This window comes from Anolis carolinensis, chromosome 1 (genome assembly GCF_035594765.1).
Source record: "Anolis carolinensis isolate JA03-04 chromosome 1, rAnoCar3.1.pri, whole genome shotgun sequence".
In the NCBI taxonomy this organism is placed as follows: Eukaryota; Metazoa; Chordata; class Lepidosauria; order Squamata; family Dactyloidae; genus Anolis; species Anolis carolinensis.
The window spans coordinates 109,328,386-109,348,195 of NC_085841.1; the positions used below are offsets into that span (position 1 = coordinate 109,328,386).

At 39.3% G+C, this 19,810-nt stretch overlaps 1 protein-coding gene across 7 annotated transcripts in view; it reads right to left on the reverse strand.

Annotated features, from left to right (window-relative positions):
• klhl32 (kelch like family member 32) overlaps positions 1-19,810 on the reverse strand; it is a 105,640-nt gene that overhangs the window by 27,616 nt on the left and 58,214 nt on the right. For 6 of the 7 annotated variants that reach the window (XM_008119252.2, XM_008119236.2, XM_008119240.2 and 3 more), the window contains one exon: positions 10,424-10,639. The exons of the other annotated variant lie outside the window; for it this stretch is intronic. In XM_008119252.2, coding sequence (XP_008117459.1) covers positions 10,424-10,639 — 216 coding nt within the window. The remainder of the gene's footprint in view (positions 1-10,423; positions 10,640-19,810) is intronic. 7 annotated transcript variants of the gene reach the window in all.

Sequence of the window (19,810 nt, forward strand, 5' to 3'; positions counted from 1 at the left end):
TGTAAGTGAACAGAATTTTGGCGCCCCCCCCCCCCAAACCAATCACTGAAAAATAAAAGCGTTGAATAAGCGAAAATGTTGGATAATAAGGAGGATTAAGGAAATGCCTATTAAACATCAAATTACATTATGATTTTACAAATTAAGCACCAAAACATAATGTTTTACAACAAATCGACAGAAAAAGCAGTTCAATACATGGTAATGTTATGTAGGAATTACCATATTTACGAATTTAGCACCAAACATTGCAATATATTGAAAACATTGACTACAAAAACACTGGCTATTATTATTAACAAATTGGCTGCAAATAAAGATAGACTTGCATAAAATAAACCTGCAGTAAGAACATTGTCGGAAGTTAAATCCGTAAAAACTTCAGTCCTTGCTGCCTACAGAAATAGCTGTGGATCCGGGCGGGAGACTGACTGTGTTGGATAATCCAAAACACTGGATAAGTGAAGGTTAGATAAGCGAGACTAACTATGGCTGACTCTGCTTAGCTCCCAAAATCTGATAGGAGTTAGTACTTTTAGGGTACTTAGGTCCTAAGATGTACATATATCCCTCAGTAAAATAAATACAAATTAAAACTTTAGAAAACAAGAGTCAATACAAAGAAACACTAATGGGGGGAATTAACATTTTGAGAAAGCAGTTTGTTTTTTGGATTGCTATAGGTTTTTCGGGCTTTAGGTTCTTCGCCAGTCTCCAACAGATATCAACCTCTGAGGATACCTGCCATAGATGTGGGCAAAACGTCAGGAGAGAATGCTTCTGGAACGTGGCCATACAGCTTGGAAAACTCACAGCAACCTAGTGATTCTGGCCATGAAAGCCTTTGACAACACATTATTATTATTATTATTATTATTATTATTATTATTATTATTATTATTATTATTATTATTTTCTACCAAAGAGTGCTGGGATCTCATCAAACCACAGCTCTCTCAATTCCATAGTTAAAATGAGGTCAAACTACATTAATCCTACAGTGTAGATGTCCCCAAAGAGAACGAGAGAGGGAGAGGGAGAGGGAGAGGGAGAGGGAGAGGGAGAGGGAGAGGGAGAGGGAGAGGGAGAGGGAGAGGGAGAGGGAGAGGGAGAGGGAGAGGGAGAGGGAGAGGGAGAGGGAGAGGGAGAAAGAAAGAAAGAAAGAAAGAAAGAAAGAAAGAAAGAAAGAAAGAAAGAAAGAAAGAAGAGGCAGAGCTCTAAGTCAAAGGGATGGATAAACTGGTTTTTGCAGATGCTGTGTGTCTCTGTACCAAGAGAGAAGTCATGCTGTTTAATGATCAGGTATGTTTAATGATAAGTTTTACTGCAAACCTGTCTGTTGGTTTTAAGTGACCCATGCTCTGCTAGTTATTAGGAATTGTGGGAGTTGAAGTCCAAAACACCTGGAGGGCCAAAGTTTACCCATGCCTGATTTACACTATTCTCTACAGATGTTGCAATACAGACTTTACATACTTTCATCCTTTTTAAGCTTTTAAAATGAAAATAACAACCCCTGGAATAAATCCCATTTTCATTCTGAAAGTCTGTACAATGTGATAGTGTATTTCAGTTATAAGAGCAAGTACCATTTGTTACAAAATGGATCTTGGAGCCCTCATGGACAACAAGTTAAACATGAGCCAACACTGTGGCAGTGCCTTAAAAATCCAATGGGATTTTGGCCTGCATAAATAGGAGTATCGTATCTAGATCCAGGGAAGTCATGCTGCCCCTCTATTCTGCCTTGGTCAGACCACACCTGCAATACCGTGTATAATTCTGGGCACCGCAATTGAAGGGAGATGTTGACAAGATGGAAAGTGTCCAGAGGAGGGCAAGTAAAATGATCAAGGGTCTGGAGAACAAGCCCTATGAGGAGCGGCTTAAAGAGCTGGGCATGTTTTGCCTGCAGAAGAGAGGGCTGAGAGGAGACATGATAGCTATGTATAAATATGTGAGGAGAAGTCATAGGGAGAAGGGAGCAAGATTGTTTTCTGCTGCCCTGGAAACTAGGACGCGGGACAATGGCTTAAAACTGAAGGAAAGGAGATTCCACCTGAACATTAGGAAGAACTTCCTCACTGTGAGAGCTGTTCGGCAGTGGAACTCTCTGCCCTGGAGTATGATGGAGGCTTCTACTTTGGAGGCTTATAAGCAGAGGCTGGATGGCCATCTGTCGGGGTGCTTTGAATGCGATTTTCCTGCTTCTTGGCCGAATGGGGTTGGACACATGGTACTAATTGGAGCTTCCGGGCTGTCTTCAAAGACAACCCCACATAGAGGGCATTGCAGTAATCCAAACGGGATGTAACCAGAGCGTGGACCACCATGGCCAAGTCAGACTTCCCAAGGAACGGGCGCAGCTGGCGCACAAGTCTTAGTTGTGAAAATGCTCCCCTGGCCACCACTGAAACCTGGGGCTCCAGGCTCAGTGATGAGTCCGGGAGAACACCCAAACTGCGAACCTGTGTCTTCAGGGGGAGTGCGACCCCATCCAACACAGGCTGTAACCCTATTCCCTGTTCAGCCCTATGACTGACCTCTGTCTTGTCTGGATTCAATTTCAATCTGTTCTCCCTCATCCAGTCCGACACAGTGGCCAGACACCGGTTCAGGACCTGAACAGCCTCCTTAGTGACAGGTGGAAAGGAGTGACAGAGCTGGACATCATCTGCGTACAGATGACACCACACTCTGAAACTCTGGATGATCTCTCCCAGTGGCTTCATGTATATGTTGAACAACATGGGGGACAGTACTGACCCCTGCAGGACTCCACAAAACAATGGTTGTGGGGACGAGCAGGTGTCCCCCAATGACACCATCTGGGAATGCCCCTCCAGGAAGGACCGGAGTCACTGCAAAACAGTGCTTCTGAGACCCATCCCAGCAAGGCGTCCCAGAAAGATACCGTGGTCAACGGTATCAAAGGCTGCTGAGAGGTCCAACAGAACCAGCAGGGACACACTCCCCCTGTCCAGTTCCCGGCATAGATCATTGACTAAGGCGACCAAGGCTGTCTCGATACCATGCCCAGCCTGAAGCCAGACTGCGCAGGATCCAGAAAGTCAGTGTCATCCAAGAATGCCTGCAGTTGTGCGGCCACCACACATTCCACGACCTTGCCAAAAAGGGGAGATTGGAAATAGGCCGAAAGTTCTCCAATTCAGTGGGGTCCAGTGATGGCTTCTTCAACAGTGGTTTGATCACAGCCAGTTTGAGGTTCACTGGAAATATGCCTTCCCGAAGGGAGGCATTCACCACCACCTTCACCCACTCGGCCAATCCCTCTCTGGCTTCTCTCACCAGCCAGGATGGGCAGAGGTCTAGGGTGCATGTGGTAGCCCTCACCTCACCAAGCACCTTGTCCACATCTTCGAGTTGAACAGATTGAAAAGAATCCATCAAAATGGGGCAAGCAGGTGCTCGTGTTACATCCCCGGAGACTGCCGTTAATATGGTGTCAAAGATAGAGCGGATCGAAGTGACTTTGTCCGCAAAGAACCGAGCAAACGCTTCACAGCAGGCTGCCAAGTTGTCAGGGCTCCCGTCCACAGGGGCGGGATATAACAAACCTCTGACAACTTGAAACAGCTCCGCCGGACGGTTCTTTGCGGACGCAATATTAGCTGCAAAGAAAACATTCTTTGCAGCATCTATTGCCGTGGCATATGCCCTAAGAAAGGAGCTCAGCTGTGTTCGGTTTGACCCATTCGGCTCTGAGCGCCATAGGTCCTCTAGTCCCCTCTTCTTTTGCTTCATCGCTGCCAGCTCCTCAGTAAACCAAGGAGATGGTTTAGCTCGGGTACTCGAGAGGGGACGTTCCAGAGCAATCGTGTCTACTGCCCTGGCCACCTCCTTGTTCCAGAGAGCGACCAGAGCATCAACAGGGTCACCAGCCGAGGTGGCGGAAAACTCCCCAAGAGTCGTCAGGAATCCATCCAGATCCATAAGTCTCCTGGGGCAGACCATCTTAATTGGTCCTCCACCCCTGTGGAGGTTAGGGGGCACAGTGAGCCTAAACCTGATCAGGTGATGGTCGGTCCATGGCAAAGAAACGATGGTGAGCTCCTCCACACCGCCACCTTCCTCCCATCCCTGACAGAAAACCAAGTCGAGTGTGTGCCCAGAAATGTGGGTAGGGCCAGATACAAGTCGGGACAACCCCATGGTTGCCATGACGGCCATGAAGTCTCCGCTTTGAGTCTCCTCGGAGAGAAAGGCGGGGTAAAAGTGATGTAAATAAATAAATAAATAAAGTCCTGAGCCACCCCAGAAAAAGTGGTCTCGGTATGGACATTGAAGTCCCCCAGCGGATCATTGGTTAATAATGGGTGACTTTAACGGTATTATAGATAATAACTTAGATAAATCAATACAAAAAAGAAGTAAACAAAAGAAGGAAAAGAAATCACTCCCGAAAAATTTTCTACAGCTAGTAGAAGAATTTGATTTATTAGACACCTGGAGAATTAAAAATCCCAAACAAAAAGATTTTACACACTATTCAAATAGACATAAGCTATGGACAAGGATAGACATGATTTGGGCTTCAAAAAGTTTGATATCCAAAATACAAGAAACAAGAATATTGGCAAGAGATCTATCAGACCATTGCCCAATAATTATGTCAATCAATAGAAGTAAGTTAACAAGATATTGGAGATTAGATGATAATTTGATAAAACAAGAAGGAGACATTGAGAGGGTAAGACAAATGACTAAAGAATATTTCCTACTAAACGATAATTCCAGTACCAATCCACATACTATTTGGGACGCATATAAGGCATACGCGAGGGGGTTCTTTATACAACAAAAGGCAAGGAAAAATAGGATCAAAAACCAAAAAATAGAAAAAATACAAAGAGAAATTGAGGAATGGGAAAAAAAATTGAAATTAAACCCGGGTAAAAGTAATATATCAATAAAATTAAATTTTTTACAAAAAGAAAAAATGAACCTCCAATTAGAGAATCTGGCTAAGCAACTAAAGTGGATAAGGCAAAATGCCTTTGAAAATGCCAACAAGCCAGGAAAATGGCTGGCTAGAATAATAAGGAAAAAAACAAACAAACAGCAAATTGTTAATATTAAAACAAATGGAAAAACTATGTGTACAGATGATGAAATAATAATTGCATTCGAGAAATTCTACAAAAAATTGTATAAAAAAGATGAAATTAATTTAGAAGCTATAACAAAATATATTTGTAAACAAAAGCTACCAAAGATATCGGAAGAGGATAGATTTAACTTAAATAGAGAAATTACAGTAGAAGAAATCAAAAAAGCTATAGCAAAACTAAATTCAGATAAAGCCCCAGGTCCGGATGGATTCACCGCCGGCTTTTACAAAATTGATGAGGAAATAATATTGAGATACCTAAAAAAAATAATGAACATAGCTTTAAGCGAAGGCAAAATACCAGATTCGTGGAAAAAAGCCGAGATTGTTTTGTTACATAAAGAGGGAACAGACCCAAGTAACGTAAAGAATTATCGTCCCATATCGTTACTGAACAATGATTATAAAATTTATACCAAGATATTGGCGGAAAGATTCACAAAATTCTTAAATGAATGGATTGCGGAAGATCAGACAGGCTTCCTGCCCAACAGGAGCACAAAAGATAATATCCGAATTGTCATTGACACTATTGAATATCTTGAACAAAACCACCAAAAGGAAGTCGGCCTCTTAGCATTAGATGCGGAGAAGGCATTCGACAATGTTAATTGGGATTTTTTCAAAATATTATTTAGAGAATTGGACATGGGAAATCATTTTCTAAACGGGATCAATGCAATTTATGAAAAACAATACGCAAAAATAAAAATAAATGGCAGGCTGACGGAAGAATTCGAAATCCAAAAAGGAACAAGACAGGGCTGCCCACTGTCCCCATTAATCTTTATATTTACTTTAGAAATTTTATTGAGATCAATAAGAAAAGAGGAAAATTTAAAGGGTATAAGAATAGAGAAACAAGAACTAAAGGTACGAGCCTTCGCCGATGATGTGATTTGTATATTAGAAAACCCAAAAGAAAGAATAAAAGATTGGTTGGAGAAAATAGAGGAGTATGGGACCCTGGCAGGCTTTAAAATTAATAAGGAAAAAACAACGATCTTAACAAAGAATATGTCAAACAAAAGTCAGGGGGAACTTAAAGATATTTCGGGATTAAAAATTGTCAAGAAATTTAAATATTTAGGAATCTGGATAGGAAATAGAAATAATCAATTATTGGAACTTAATTATGGAACGAAATGGAACGAGATTAAAAGGGACTTAGAAAATTGGAAAAACCTAAATATATCATTACTGGGTAGAATAGCAATAATCAAAATGAATGTATTGCCCAAATTACTATACCTTTTCCGTAACATCCCCATCATTAGAGGTAAAAAACTATTCAACGATTGGAATCGCGAACTAAACAAATTTATCTGGAAAAATAAAAAACCTAGAATTAAATTTTCCACGATGACTACCCCAAAAGAAAGAGGGGGATTTGACATTCCAAATTTAAATTTATACCATGAAGCATGCGCGCTAGATTGGATAAGAGATTGGGTAAGACTGGAAAAAATTAAAATACTGTCATTAGAAGGAAGCGATTTGAGATGGGGATGGCATGGCTATTTATGGCAAGACAAAGCGAAAATAGACAAACAATTTGGTAACCACTTTGTTAGAGCAGCATTATTGGCAATCTGGCAAAAATATAAGAGATTTTTTTACGAAAAAACTCCACTTTGGTTGTCTCCGCTAGAGGCAACGCAACGTAGGTTGCTCGGCTGGCAAAAATGGCCGACGTATTCGGAAATAATTAAGAAAGCAGAGGCGGGGATAGCTATACCCCCGATGAAAGAATGGGAGGATATTAAAAAAGAATATAAAAATGTCACATGGCTACAATACCATCAATTAAAAGAAAGTTATAAAAAAGATAAAAAATTAGGTTTCAGTACCATTTCAAATTTCTGGGACAATTTGTTGAAAAGGGAGAAAAAAGTTATAACAATCCTTTATAAAAAACTGCTTGAATGGAATACGGAATCCGAAATAGTCAAAGAATCAATGATAAAATGGTCCAGGAACCTGGGAAGATCTATAACTATAGACGAATGGCACACTATATGGAATAAAAAGATCAAATTATGCTACTCTACTGATTTAAAGGAAAATTGGCTGAAAACAATACACAGATGGTATTTAACACCCAAAAAATTAGGATTCATGTACAAAAATAGAGATAATAGATGTTGGCATTGTAGGGAACGAGTAGGATCATACTTCCACATGTGGTGGAATTGTAAGATAATAAAAAAGTATTGGAAAACAATTCACACAGAATGTAAAAAGATATTAAAATTGGAATTCGAGTGCAAACCGGAATACTATTTACTAGGTTTATATAACTTTAAAGAAGGGGAGATAACAACTTTAGAGCAAGAGAAGAATAATAAGGAGAGACTATTTACATACATGGTAACGGCCGCCAGGCTTGTGGTTGCAAGAAACTGGAAGGACGGAAAAAAACTCTCAAAAGAACTGTGGTTGGAGAAGCTAATGGATATTAAAAACATGGACAGACTAACATTCCTGATCAAAAAAACTACAGGAAGACCTATGAGAGAAACAAATTGGTCACCCCTGGAAGAATATCTTCAATGATGATGAAAGGAAGAAACTACATGTTTGAAGATGGAAGCTGGCTGACTGGAAGTCATGTACCCCTCCCCCCTATCCTACCCCCCTAGGATAGGGTTCTCCCCCCCCCCTATCTACCTATTGCCCTTCCCCTTCCCAACCACCTATTCCCCAATATTCCCATCCTTACCTTTTCCTATGCTTCCCCTCACATACAAGAATCACATCCCCTCCTCCCTCACCCCCCCCCACAACTCATTGTAAAACCTCAATAAAAAATTATTTAAAAAAAAAAAAAAAGAAGTCCCCCAGCACAATAAGCCGTTGAGACTCCACTGCCAGGCCTGAGATCACCCCCCGCTAGCTCAGGTAGGGAGACTGTAGTGCAGTGGGGTGGTCAGTACACTAACAGAATCCCTAAACTGTCCCGGCTCCCTACCCTCAGATGAACACATTCAAATGAGGTTGACTGCGGGATGGGGCACCTGGTCAGGGGGATGGGCTCCTTATAGACCACTGCGACCCCTCCTCCAGATCTTGGTTGGTGCTGCACAACATAGCCTGGTGGACAAAGCTGGGTGAGATTGACACCCCCAGCCTTGTCCAACCAGGTCTCCGTTATGCATGCCAGGTCTGCCCGCTCATCCAGAATAAGATCCTGGATGATTGCCATTTTTCCGTTGCTAGACCTGGCATTCAGCAGCACCACCTTCAGATTGGAGGGCCCGCCAACCTGGACACCCAAATTTACTATGTCAGGAGACTGTTTTAAATCTACAAGAACTCTCTTCCTGACCCTAGGCCGAATTAAATTATGCCTCCCTTTCCCATATCCCAGTCAGTTTACCAGCTGTTAGGATTTCTGGGAGTTGGAAGGCCAAAACATCTGGGGACCCACAGGTTGAGAACTACTGCACTAGGTGATGTTCAGAAAACATTTACTGTTGCCAAACTTTTCGTGACATGAACATTGAACTAATAGGACCTTACTATGTGGAGTTGGAACCTACAGTTTAAGAAGCAGTGATCTATACATACTAAACACCTTTTTTCTTAATGACTGTTTAGACTATTTACATTTTATTATATAAAGCTCAAAAACCTGGCAGCTCCATGCAATTTGTGATGATAGGTTATGGGGTAGCCAATATATTCATGAACTGTTTGGGATATGTGGCCTCACCATTAGCAAGAATGAGTATCTTTACCAGGAGCAGTATTTTCAACAAGAGTGGCAGTGACATGGGTTTATATCCTACCCTTCAACAAATGTATAGCAGGCATTAGCCAGTATTAGTTTGCTGCTGTTGAGTTACTTTCAAGTCATTTCCAACTTATTGCGACACCAAGGCAAGTTTATTACAGAACTTTCTTGCCAAGATTTGTTCAGATGGCTTTTGCCATTGCCTTCTCCCGAAGCTGAGAGTACAGTATGCCCAATGCCACCCACTGGGTTTCCATGGCTGAATGTGGATGTGAACCTTGATCTTCTGGAATCATAGTTCAGAAGAAAACCATTATACCACAGTAGCTGTCTGAGATAATATTGCTACACTAATCTTATTAAATACAAGAGAAGAAAGCAACTACTACAAAGCATTTTAGTAAACAATGCTTCCATTTTTTACTCCTATTGTCATATTCTGGGGGTTGAGGTTGGGGGGTTACAATGCTTCATTAACAAAGACTCACACCATGATATTTAGCTGGAAACTCTGAATGTTGAATATCAAGGAGGAGTAATCTGTTAAATGAAAACTTCAGACTACCAAAGGAATTAGCTGCATTGTTCTTATCGTGTGCCTTCAAGTTGTTTCTAATGTATGGCAGCTGTAAGGTGAACCTATCACAGGATTTTCTAGGCCTGAGAGTGTGTGACTCGTCCAAAGTTTCCCAAAGGATTTCCATGGCCAAGTGAGGAAATCGAAGCCTGATCTCCATATAGTCACAGTCCAATGCTTAAACTACTACATCATGCTATATTACATTACAACTGAAATGCCCTCCAGACATCACATATCAGAACTAAGAATACAATGCCCAAACTCATATTAGTAACATGCACTAGTGTGAGCTCCCTTCCATTAGTAGACTAGTTTTTGGTCATGTAATGCTTGTATCTAGTTTAAAGGTGATTATTACTGCACAAGCACGTGCATTGTTTAGACCAATGCATAACTGTCTATTGCTGTATAAATGTGGTGTCAACAGTCATCTCCTAGTATCCATGAGGCTCAATGGTACCTTCAGTCTGAGCTTCACATTAATCTTGGAGCAATACAGGTGCATGCCATCACAGTCAGATATGCAGTCTGTTGGACAACATAGCCATGCACTGCAAGTGGCAAAACAGCAGGACCACTCTCTAATTCTGCAGGCAATGATTAACGCTACACCCAACCAAAACAGGATCTCAGCCAATATATGCCAATGCACAGAAAAAAAATCTGTAAAACATAACAATCTTAACTTGGCAAACATGCCTAGGCACTCTGTTTGGTCAATGGTTCTTATATTCTCTCTACTTGGTCAGGGATTATGTGTTTTCTATAACAGTATGGTGCTATGTCTGCAGTTATGCCAAAGAGATGAAACAGGACTTTGTTATGCCCCTGAAGAATTCCCTAAATTGATTGCAGTGAAGGCCATTGCTGACATCCATGGATTGCTACTGATTTTGTCCTCTGAAATGTTCAAGGAATTGCATTACTGCTTTCTCTCCTGTTTTTCAACATGCTGCATGGTAGTCTTGTTCTTTACCTGCCAGATTTGTTCTTCACTCAGTGACGTAAGCCGATCACTCTTTAAGACTTCCCGGATGAGGCAGTATGGGAGCGCCAGGACCTCTTCAGGGTGGCTATTCAGTAGCTCAGAGAGATGCTTCACCAAGAAGTCGACCACCGCTTTCTCCAGCAGAGTGAGGTTAAAGAGGTCAGCAAGCTTATAAAGGTCCAAGTAATTAAAGCTATTTAACTCCTAGTCAGATAAAACACAAACACAATTTTTAAAGAAAGAATGTAACATACAAAGAACAGCATCAAGGACCATGCACCTTTAAGCTTTTTTTAGGGTGCATTGTCTTAAATACAGAAGAAGAAAAAACTCTCAAAATTTCCATAATCACCAACTAAACCATTTAACTTATACAAATATGCAAAAATGTATTTAGACTTTTGAATATACAAGGATATTTATGACACTAGTATAGTCTTCGAAAACTTGGAGTTCATTATATGCAAAAATGCAAAAAACAAAAACAAAACCATGTTTGCATCAGTTTTTCTTTTTGAATTCGAATGCTATAAGAAGCTGTCACTCCACTTCCCTATTTCTTTCTCTGGTATCACTTCCAATTTCAGTGGTCTGCTCACCCCTATAGAATAAAGTCACCAAATCTAGGATCTGCAACACCAAAATGTCCTATTTTGTGTTATGGTCTTATTTATTTATTTATTTTATATACTGCTCTTCTCCCTCAGGGGAGCATCACCCATGTTGTACTTTGCTGTATTTAAAACTGAGCAAAATGGTATTTTATTTTTTTTAAGGCAGGAGCTAATTTGAGCCTCCCGAGTTCTGTAATTCTGCAACACAACTCAGTGGGTCGATCTAAAAACCCATACAATAGATTTGTGAACTATCTGCTGCTTAAAACCAGCAACTCAAATACAAACAGCCAATCCTTTGAGAACACCTAAAGTAGTTGCAATGATTTGTTTCTTGTTATTTTTATTCACATTTTCTCCTCCCTTCTCTATTGGCAGTGAGTGTGACTATCACATTTTATTCTTGGAACAACTCTACAAGGATAATTAGGTTGCCAGAAAATGATTGCTCATATGGGACAGAAACTTAGATCACCATGGTCATATTACCCTTCCTTTGTAGTCAGTCTGCAAAACAGTAATTCAAACACCTGCACATTAGAGTCACAGCATTAGAAGGGGCCTCATAGGGCATCAATTCCAACCCCCTTTCAATACTGGATCTTCAGCTATAGCATCCCCAACTGGTAGCCTCTTTCTGAAGACATCCAGAGAAGGAGATCCCACAACTTCTCTAGGCAATTGGTTCCATTGCCCAGCTGCTCTGACTATCAAGAATTTCCTTCTAGTGTTCGGTAGAAATCTACTCTGCTGGAACTTCAAAATATTAGACCTGGTCCTATCTTCTGGGACAGCACTGAACAGGCTGTGACAATCTTTGAGGTATTTAAGGAGTACAATCATGTCAGCCCTCAGCCTTCTTTTTAGCAAGCTTAACTTAAGGATTCTTTCCACTCCAACATCTAAGTCATTGATAAAAATGTTGAAGAGTAATGGCCTTAGGACAGAACCCTTAGGTATTCCACTCAACACCTCCTTCCTGTTTGAAGCAAAGCCATTGATGATGATTCTTTGAGCACAGTTTTCCAACCAATTATGGATTCATCTAACAGTGTTCCTATCTATTCCACATTTAATCAGTATTTTAAATATGGCTATGTCCTTGCCCACTCAGAGCTTAAAAGCTTTTCCTCTGAATTACTCAGTCACAGAAGCTAAGTCTATCGGCCTCCTCCAACAAAATTCACCCCATTTTAATACCAATCACTTCTTCATCTTAAAATTATACAGTGATGCACTGCTATCCAGCTGATGAAGCTGCACACCAAAAATGTCATGCTGAGATTGTGAAATATATACAGCTGATCAGATAACCCAGCTTCCAATCAGTGACAGGCTTTTGGAAATATAATGACATGATCAAAAGTAAAAAAATCCTGTCTACAACAGATGAACTTTCTTATCTTCTTTTGGTACCTCCTCTTCCAGGAGGAGTAAATTAAAGCAGTTATAAGAAAAAAATCAGTCTCATCAATTTTATCAGAATACATTTTGAAACAAACAAAAAGAGCTATAGGAAAAGTAATATGCTAAAAAGTATGTTACAAAGTTGTTCAAGTTTAGAAACTAACGTAGTTGGGAACTGACTTTTATAAACTGCTATAGCTTTTTTTTCCTTTTAAATGTGTTGTCACTTGATTGTATTTGTTGCATTATATGTTGAAAGATCACGGGTGTTAATATTCATATATGGAAGTCTACATTCAAAACTATGATTTACTTGTAATTGCTAGAGGAGACACACTAAAGTAGTAAAACAGAAACATAGAATCATAGAGATGGGGGGCATGAGTCATTTGCCCAACCCTCTGCTCAATGTATAATCTTCAGCTAAAGCAGGCATGGACAAATTTTGTCCCTTCAATAGTTTTGGACTTCAACTCCCAGAAATCCCAGCCAACTTATTGGCTGTTAGGAATTGTGGGAGTTGAAGTCCAAAACACCTGGTAAGCCGAAGTTTGGCCATGTGTGAGCTAAAGCACCCCCAGCTGCTAGCTGTCCAGCCTGCTTTTTCAGACACCCAAAAAAGTAGACTACATCACTTCTATAGACCATTTGTTCCCTTTCTGCCAAGCAGTTCCTTTTAATGTTAAATGAAAAACCTGTCCTCCTGCAACTTAAAACCATTAGACCTAGTTCTAAATGCTGGCTTACTTGAAACTAGAACACAAACCAGTGGATTCAACTTACAAGAAAATATATTCTACCTAAATATTAGGAACATTTTTTTTACTGTAAGAAGTGTTCAGGAGCGGAATAGATTGCATTGGATGCTGGTGGACTTCTTTAATGTCTTTAAACAGAGGTAGGTATTTCTCAATTAATTAAATCTCTCACGAAGAACAGCCTTTTTACAAAGCATTTTTTGCTCATTTCACTCCTTGTTGGTCTCTGTTTGTTTTTACAAACTTCGTTTTGAGGAAGTGGTGAAGGACAGGGGAAAGATGGACTTTCAGTTCCTGTGCTACAGAAGTATGTTAACAGGAAACATTTCAATAAAGCTAGAACTAGGAACTAGGAAAGTTAATCCTTCCCTAGTGCGTACAAAAGGCAAGTAATAGCAACTTCCTTTGGAATCCCTCACCGAGAATGGATACAAAAAAAAAGAGAGAGAGAGAGAGAAAGTGGAAAAGTGAATTAGCCTCATTAGCTTCCTCCAGTATAGATCTGCAGCCAGCCTTCTACATTTACAGTGTCACATTTTGAGATTTGATATTCACAGATTTATTTAATACAGTGGTTCTCAGCCTGGGATTCCCAGGTTTTTTGGCCTTCAACTCCCAGAAATCTCAGCCAGTGTACCAGCTGTTAGGATTTCTGGGAGTTGAAGGCCAAAAACATCTGGGGACCCCAGGTTGAGAACCACTGGCTTAATAGGTTATCTCTAGAATTCTCTAGGTCCCCCAGTATAACTCTGCTCAACTTCCACTAAAAGTTGATTAAATAATTGTGTTGGAGAATCTAAAAATTCCTGGAGAGACTATCTCTCTAGACATTTGTGGGTCCTTTGGTGCAATACAATAGTTAGCCTCTGGTGGAAGTTGGCCATAGAATCGCACTGGAATGCCTAAAGATTTCCAGAGAGGTGTCTAATTGGGTAAAAAAGAGCATTTTTTAATCTGTGAATGTAGTGATCACTGTATAAATTTGGCCATCAAATGGAAATCATAACAGAAACTGAAGCTGCTGGAAAGCAAAATACAGTATATACCTCTTGGCTTATTTTGAAAGACGTTTTCAAATAGTCTCTGGGAGGTTCAAATATGTTTGTTTACTTATCTAAGGCTTATCTTACCTAGCTGAATAAAAGTTGGTGAAACAAATTGAAGTGTTTTTTGTGGTGTAGGAACATATCCCTCTTTTCATATCATTTCTATCTCTGATACCAAATTTTCTGTTAAAGACATAATGTTGAGGAGCACATCTTTTTAATTAACTGAGGTATATCTATTTTTCTACATGATAGATATTCGACTAGATGGCCCTTGTCGTGTCTTCCAATTCTCAGATCCCATGATTCTACTATTTGCAATTGAGTCAAAGGATTTTCTCAAATTGAGACTAGCAATTGAATTCAGACCTATTTATTTATATTTCTATGTATACTGCCAAGATAATTCCACCAAGGTTTTGTTAATGGCTGTAGATTTAGAGAGAGATACTGAGATTACCCAACATTCATCAGGGAACACTGCAAAAGTAGGAGAACACTAACTACTTTCAAACAGTCAAAAATCAGTTGGGATTATCAATACTCACTGAATCAGTAGGACTGATTCATAAATGTACTTGAACATCATGGGAGCCACTCAACTATAGCTGACATATCAGACATTTGCAGAAAGCAGTCTAGAGATTCCTGTTCTGGCCCATGTTTTTTCCCTTCTCTTTAATTGCATCATTTATTCTATCCATACAATTACTTTCTTCAGAAATTACTGAAGTAGTGTGGAATACACCCATAGAAAATCAGACTTTCCTTTTCATAACTTATGAATAGACCTGTAGTCAATAATATGTATGTAGTTCGATGGTTGCATAACTAAATTGTCCACGATAGAAATTCCCAAATATATCTCGTATGAACCTCTGGTGCATCTATGCACTTCAGCATTTTGTACTTTTCTACTTCTCCATCTAGAATTCATAGTCTGTTGCCCCCAACACATGAATGTATGTTGTACTGGTGTTGCCATGCTATCAGGAGATGCTACTGTCTGAGAACTCAAGTGGCAGCAGTCCCCCCCCCCCCCCCCCCCCCCGTCTGGGCCAGATCTTTTAATAATCCTCATATTCTGAGAAGTTCAGGTATAGCCATTTCAGGCACACTGCAAACGATAAGGTTTACAGCCACCATTATTAATTCTGCAATAAATTATACTACTATTACCTATTACGGCTGTCATAAGAAAACAGAGCACATAACTAAGAAAACAGAATTACAATTTTAGTATAACTCCACTGATTCACATGCAGTTTGCACAATGCATGTTTAATTCCACTCATTCCAAACAAGAAAATCCAATATGAATAACATTTGGACTACTTAGAAATCCGTCTTAGCTTGGGCTGAATCATGTCCCACTTGCTCAATTATTTATTGTTCAAAATACTCTGGTTTCTCTTCAGATCATATAAATCTTTTACCTTTTACTGTTCAAAATACTATTTATATATGGTACTTGGGTTGCTCTAGACAATAAAATATGATTGTATTTTTGTATCTCTGTGAAACTATTCTATACCCTGTGAATTTACGTGGATTCATTTTGAACTCCACTTTCTTTAGCATTAATTTCATCCCATTATGTTGATACGTTTATTGAAAATATATATACAGTTGCACATTGCTAAGGTTGCTCACTTATCTGGAAATATATATTACTGAACTCAGTGGGATTTACTTTTGAGTAAACATGGAAAGGAGTCCAAAGAGATTTAACAATGAAACTGCACTGAAACAATCTCATCAGATTCAGCAAAACTAAAAAAATTAGCTGCCATATTTTTCAGAGTCCCTCTCCTGACCCCTTAAGTGGCACATGCAGATCTTGTACATTTCTATGACATAGCGCTACAAATATTTATTACCCTTATACCTCTTAACACAGAGCTTGCAGATGGCAGTACAGATGGTAAAACAGTATATGCTCTCTATTTTGGTATTTCACACATTTGTTTTCTTTTTCCTTTATATATTTAAGAAAAGCACTGCATGTGCCACAGAAAGAATGCATGTAAGTAACAGTCTGATAAATTAGAGTTAATCACAACCAAGTACACAGCAGAGTACAATATACCTCTGTTCCTGTGTGCTGTGCTATAAAAAGAAAAGGAAAAAAACAAGGAGAACTAAGAGGAGAGACTGCATTTCTTTATGACCTTATTTGAAAGATAAACTCCTTGGGGAAATGCAATTTATTCAGATTATCAAGACCCTGCTGTGCAAATCTACAATCTGGGAGCACACTACAGAGATCAAAAAATATTTACTTTATTCTGTTGGGTATAAAAGCTTCTAATGAATGCATAATTAAGACAGAAAAAGTGTATACAGCTTTAGAAATTCCATCGCTGAGCCAAGCCATTAATATCCAAGGCATCATATACCCAGTTATTACTCCACCTGCTTTATTTCTGGATTACAGAATAGTTATAAAACAAGACATTAAGTGTTTTCCAAGCCATACTGCCCCACTTTTTACACATATGGCAATTTACAAAAATTGCGCAGAACTATACACAAAATAGCTATAGTAATTCCGTATCCTAAACACATACATGCACAACGAGAGAATGAACTACAGTATTGTTCTATTCACTACATGTCAGATTATTATTTTAAGTAAATGTATAATATGCATAATTCAAAGCCAAATATAATCAGAGATCATTATGTTTTTTTAAAAAAAAATCTAAAGCAAATGCACTAAAACAACTTGTCCCTTCAAAAATCAGGATTCTTGATAATGCAAAATCTTTGCCACATTGCAGCTACATCAATTGTGCAGATACTTAACTGCAGACTTGAATTAAGGGCAATTCCACTATGAAATTATCTGTCCAAACTGAGACATACAAGATTTGTACAGGATTTTAACACATTACACTATTGGACACCTCCCATTAAATTCAATTAGTATTTAAAATTTCTGAAAAGATTGTGCTTTAAGAGCAATAGCCCATGTTATGTTAACACCTGGGCTCCTACACTTTCTCTTCTGTCTGTGTTTCTCCTAACCAAAACTTTGTCATCTTTCCCAAACACTGAAACACTTCAATTTTAATGCTAATCAAAGTTAGTATTAACTCATTTTGATCTGAGTTTCATACTCTAGTTTTTTAACTTCTGTGTAAATGTAGGAGTAACCCTGATTAACTGATATGATTTTTTTGTGTGTCAGAAGCGACTTGAGAAACTGCAAGTTGCTTCTGGTGTGAAAGAATTGGCCGTCTGTAAGGACGTTACCCAGGGGACGCCCAGATATTTTTACCATCCTTGTGGGAGGCTTCCCTCATGTCCCCGCTTGGTTATGGGGCTGATAGAGGGAGCTCATCCACGCTCTTCTCAGGTTGGATTCCAACTGGCAACCTTCAGGTCAGCAACCCAACCTTCAAGTCATCAGTCCTGCCAGCACAAGGGTTGAACCCATTGCGCCACCGGGGGTTCCTAACTGATGCAATAGGACACCATAGGAATAGGAAGCCAATAAACTCTCTGATTACTCCTGATTACTCTTAACCATGTTTATCATCTTAAGAAATCATTCTTTGTTGACAGTTCCTTTCCAAAAGCAATGCACCCAGGTCTGCCACAAGCAATTGCCATTCATATGGAGAAATCTGAATGTTTTCACTGAGGCAAGTATCTCCTAAATATTTTGAAACCTTCTTGACTATGATGATAAGGTGGCACTTCGGTGCCCTATAGAAAGGCCTTAAAATTATTTCCAAAGTTCTCATCGCCTGCACTGAACTATGCCTTCCCTTTTCCCAAGCACCAACTTAGCTATTCCCACAAAAGCCAATCAATCAAATATGAAACCGGCATTAATTCATTCCAAGAATGGAAAATGGCAGGGCTGGGGAGAGAAGTACAGAATTAAGTAGGTTTTACTGTGCACTCATATCTGTGTGTGAAAATACATTTACAACATAGAAACAGAACACTAAGTTCCACCTAATAAGTTACCCACTTTACAAAAAGCAAAGCAGATTATTGCTTCTATTTTCAGCTACTCAAAAAAAGAGTAATCAGTCAAAACCCAGCAAGAATCTGACACACATCTGAAGATGAACTTATTCTTTTCCTAGCTTAACCTCTCTCTGAAGCTTTGGGTTGAGAAACAAGATTTAAAATAGGAAGGCTACTCGTTCTTCAGAGATGTCTATTAACAGGGATAGAATCCAATTTAAAATTTTTGTGCATGTGGGTGGGAAGGAATGAGGGAACTGAAATAAATATTCCTCTATTTCTTTCCCAGAACTAAAGAGGCTACATGCATCTGGTACTCATATTTCTATTCTCTCGCATTAGAGCAGCAAGTCTCCTCTTTCAGGTCACGTCTCTCACATAAAAGTGCTAAACTAATGCCGTTTAATGACAAATTAATGTCCATGAATAAAAAATACACCTCTAATAGCATAGAGTAATTTGCCATTACAATATCATCATTGGACATGCCCCTGGTTTAATACGATGTATTTAATTCATAACTTAATGAGTGATATATAAAAAGAGAGAGATGAACCCTGCAATTACATTTATGTGAGTCTGTCACCTTATTTGTAAAACCTTAGAGTCATTTACATTCAAATTAGAACAAATGAGTGATTTCACAAAGTGCAATGATAAATGACCACTGCTGCATAAGACAGGGCTGTATTTCCTGTGAAACCGTTAACAGTTTCCCATTATTTGTTAAAAATTACAATGCATATTGCCCAGTGTTGTGTGAATAATGACTTTTTTACTGATTAGGTCACACGACTAATATGGAGCAAAATAAATAATTTCTTTTTTCTCGCCCCCCCCCCCCCAAATCAAATTATTTAATTTATTCACACTCATGGACTCACACTGCCACCTACTGCCTAATGCCAAGTATTGTGGGAATATCTTTCCAGGTCATTAAAACCAAGACATTCAAGCATTTATAATCCTTATTTGGTTGCTTAGAATCCAGTACTTCCACCCAATAAGGAAAGACTGGTTGGCAATTAGAAATATTGGTTTACATACCAACTCATTATATTTGCAAAAAGAAACACAAAACTAATTGTTAAAAATATTATGTGTACACATCATTGTTATATTCAGTTCAAAGGTTGTATGAAGGACAACATAAAACAATTGATTCAGGTGAGAGAGCAAATGTTTATTTCATCATTTAAAACAATACATTACCACCAATGATGCAAAACAGTCAAATATCACTTTATAATTCAACTCTTGTCTCCCTTTGACTTCTTTAAAAAGTGACAATCAAAAAGGAGAATGACACACTCTGTGAAATCCAAAATTTGGAGGAATTGTTCCAGGGCAGGTTTCCAAGCCTACCCTCCCCATTTGGTAGCACATAATGGTTCCAGGTGCCTTGAAATGTTGTCTGTCTGTCCATGTGTTTGTGTGTGTGTGTGTGTGTGTGTGTGTGTGTGTGTGTGTGTGTGTGTGTGTGAGAGAGAGAGAGAGAGAGAGAGAGAGAGGGAGGGAGGGAGGGAGGGAGGGAGGGAGGGAGGGAGGGAGGGAGAAACTATTGTT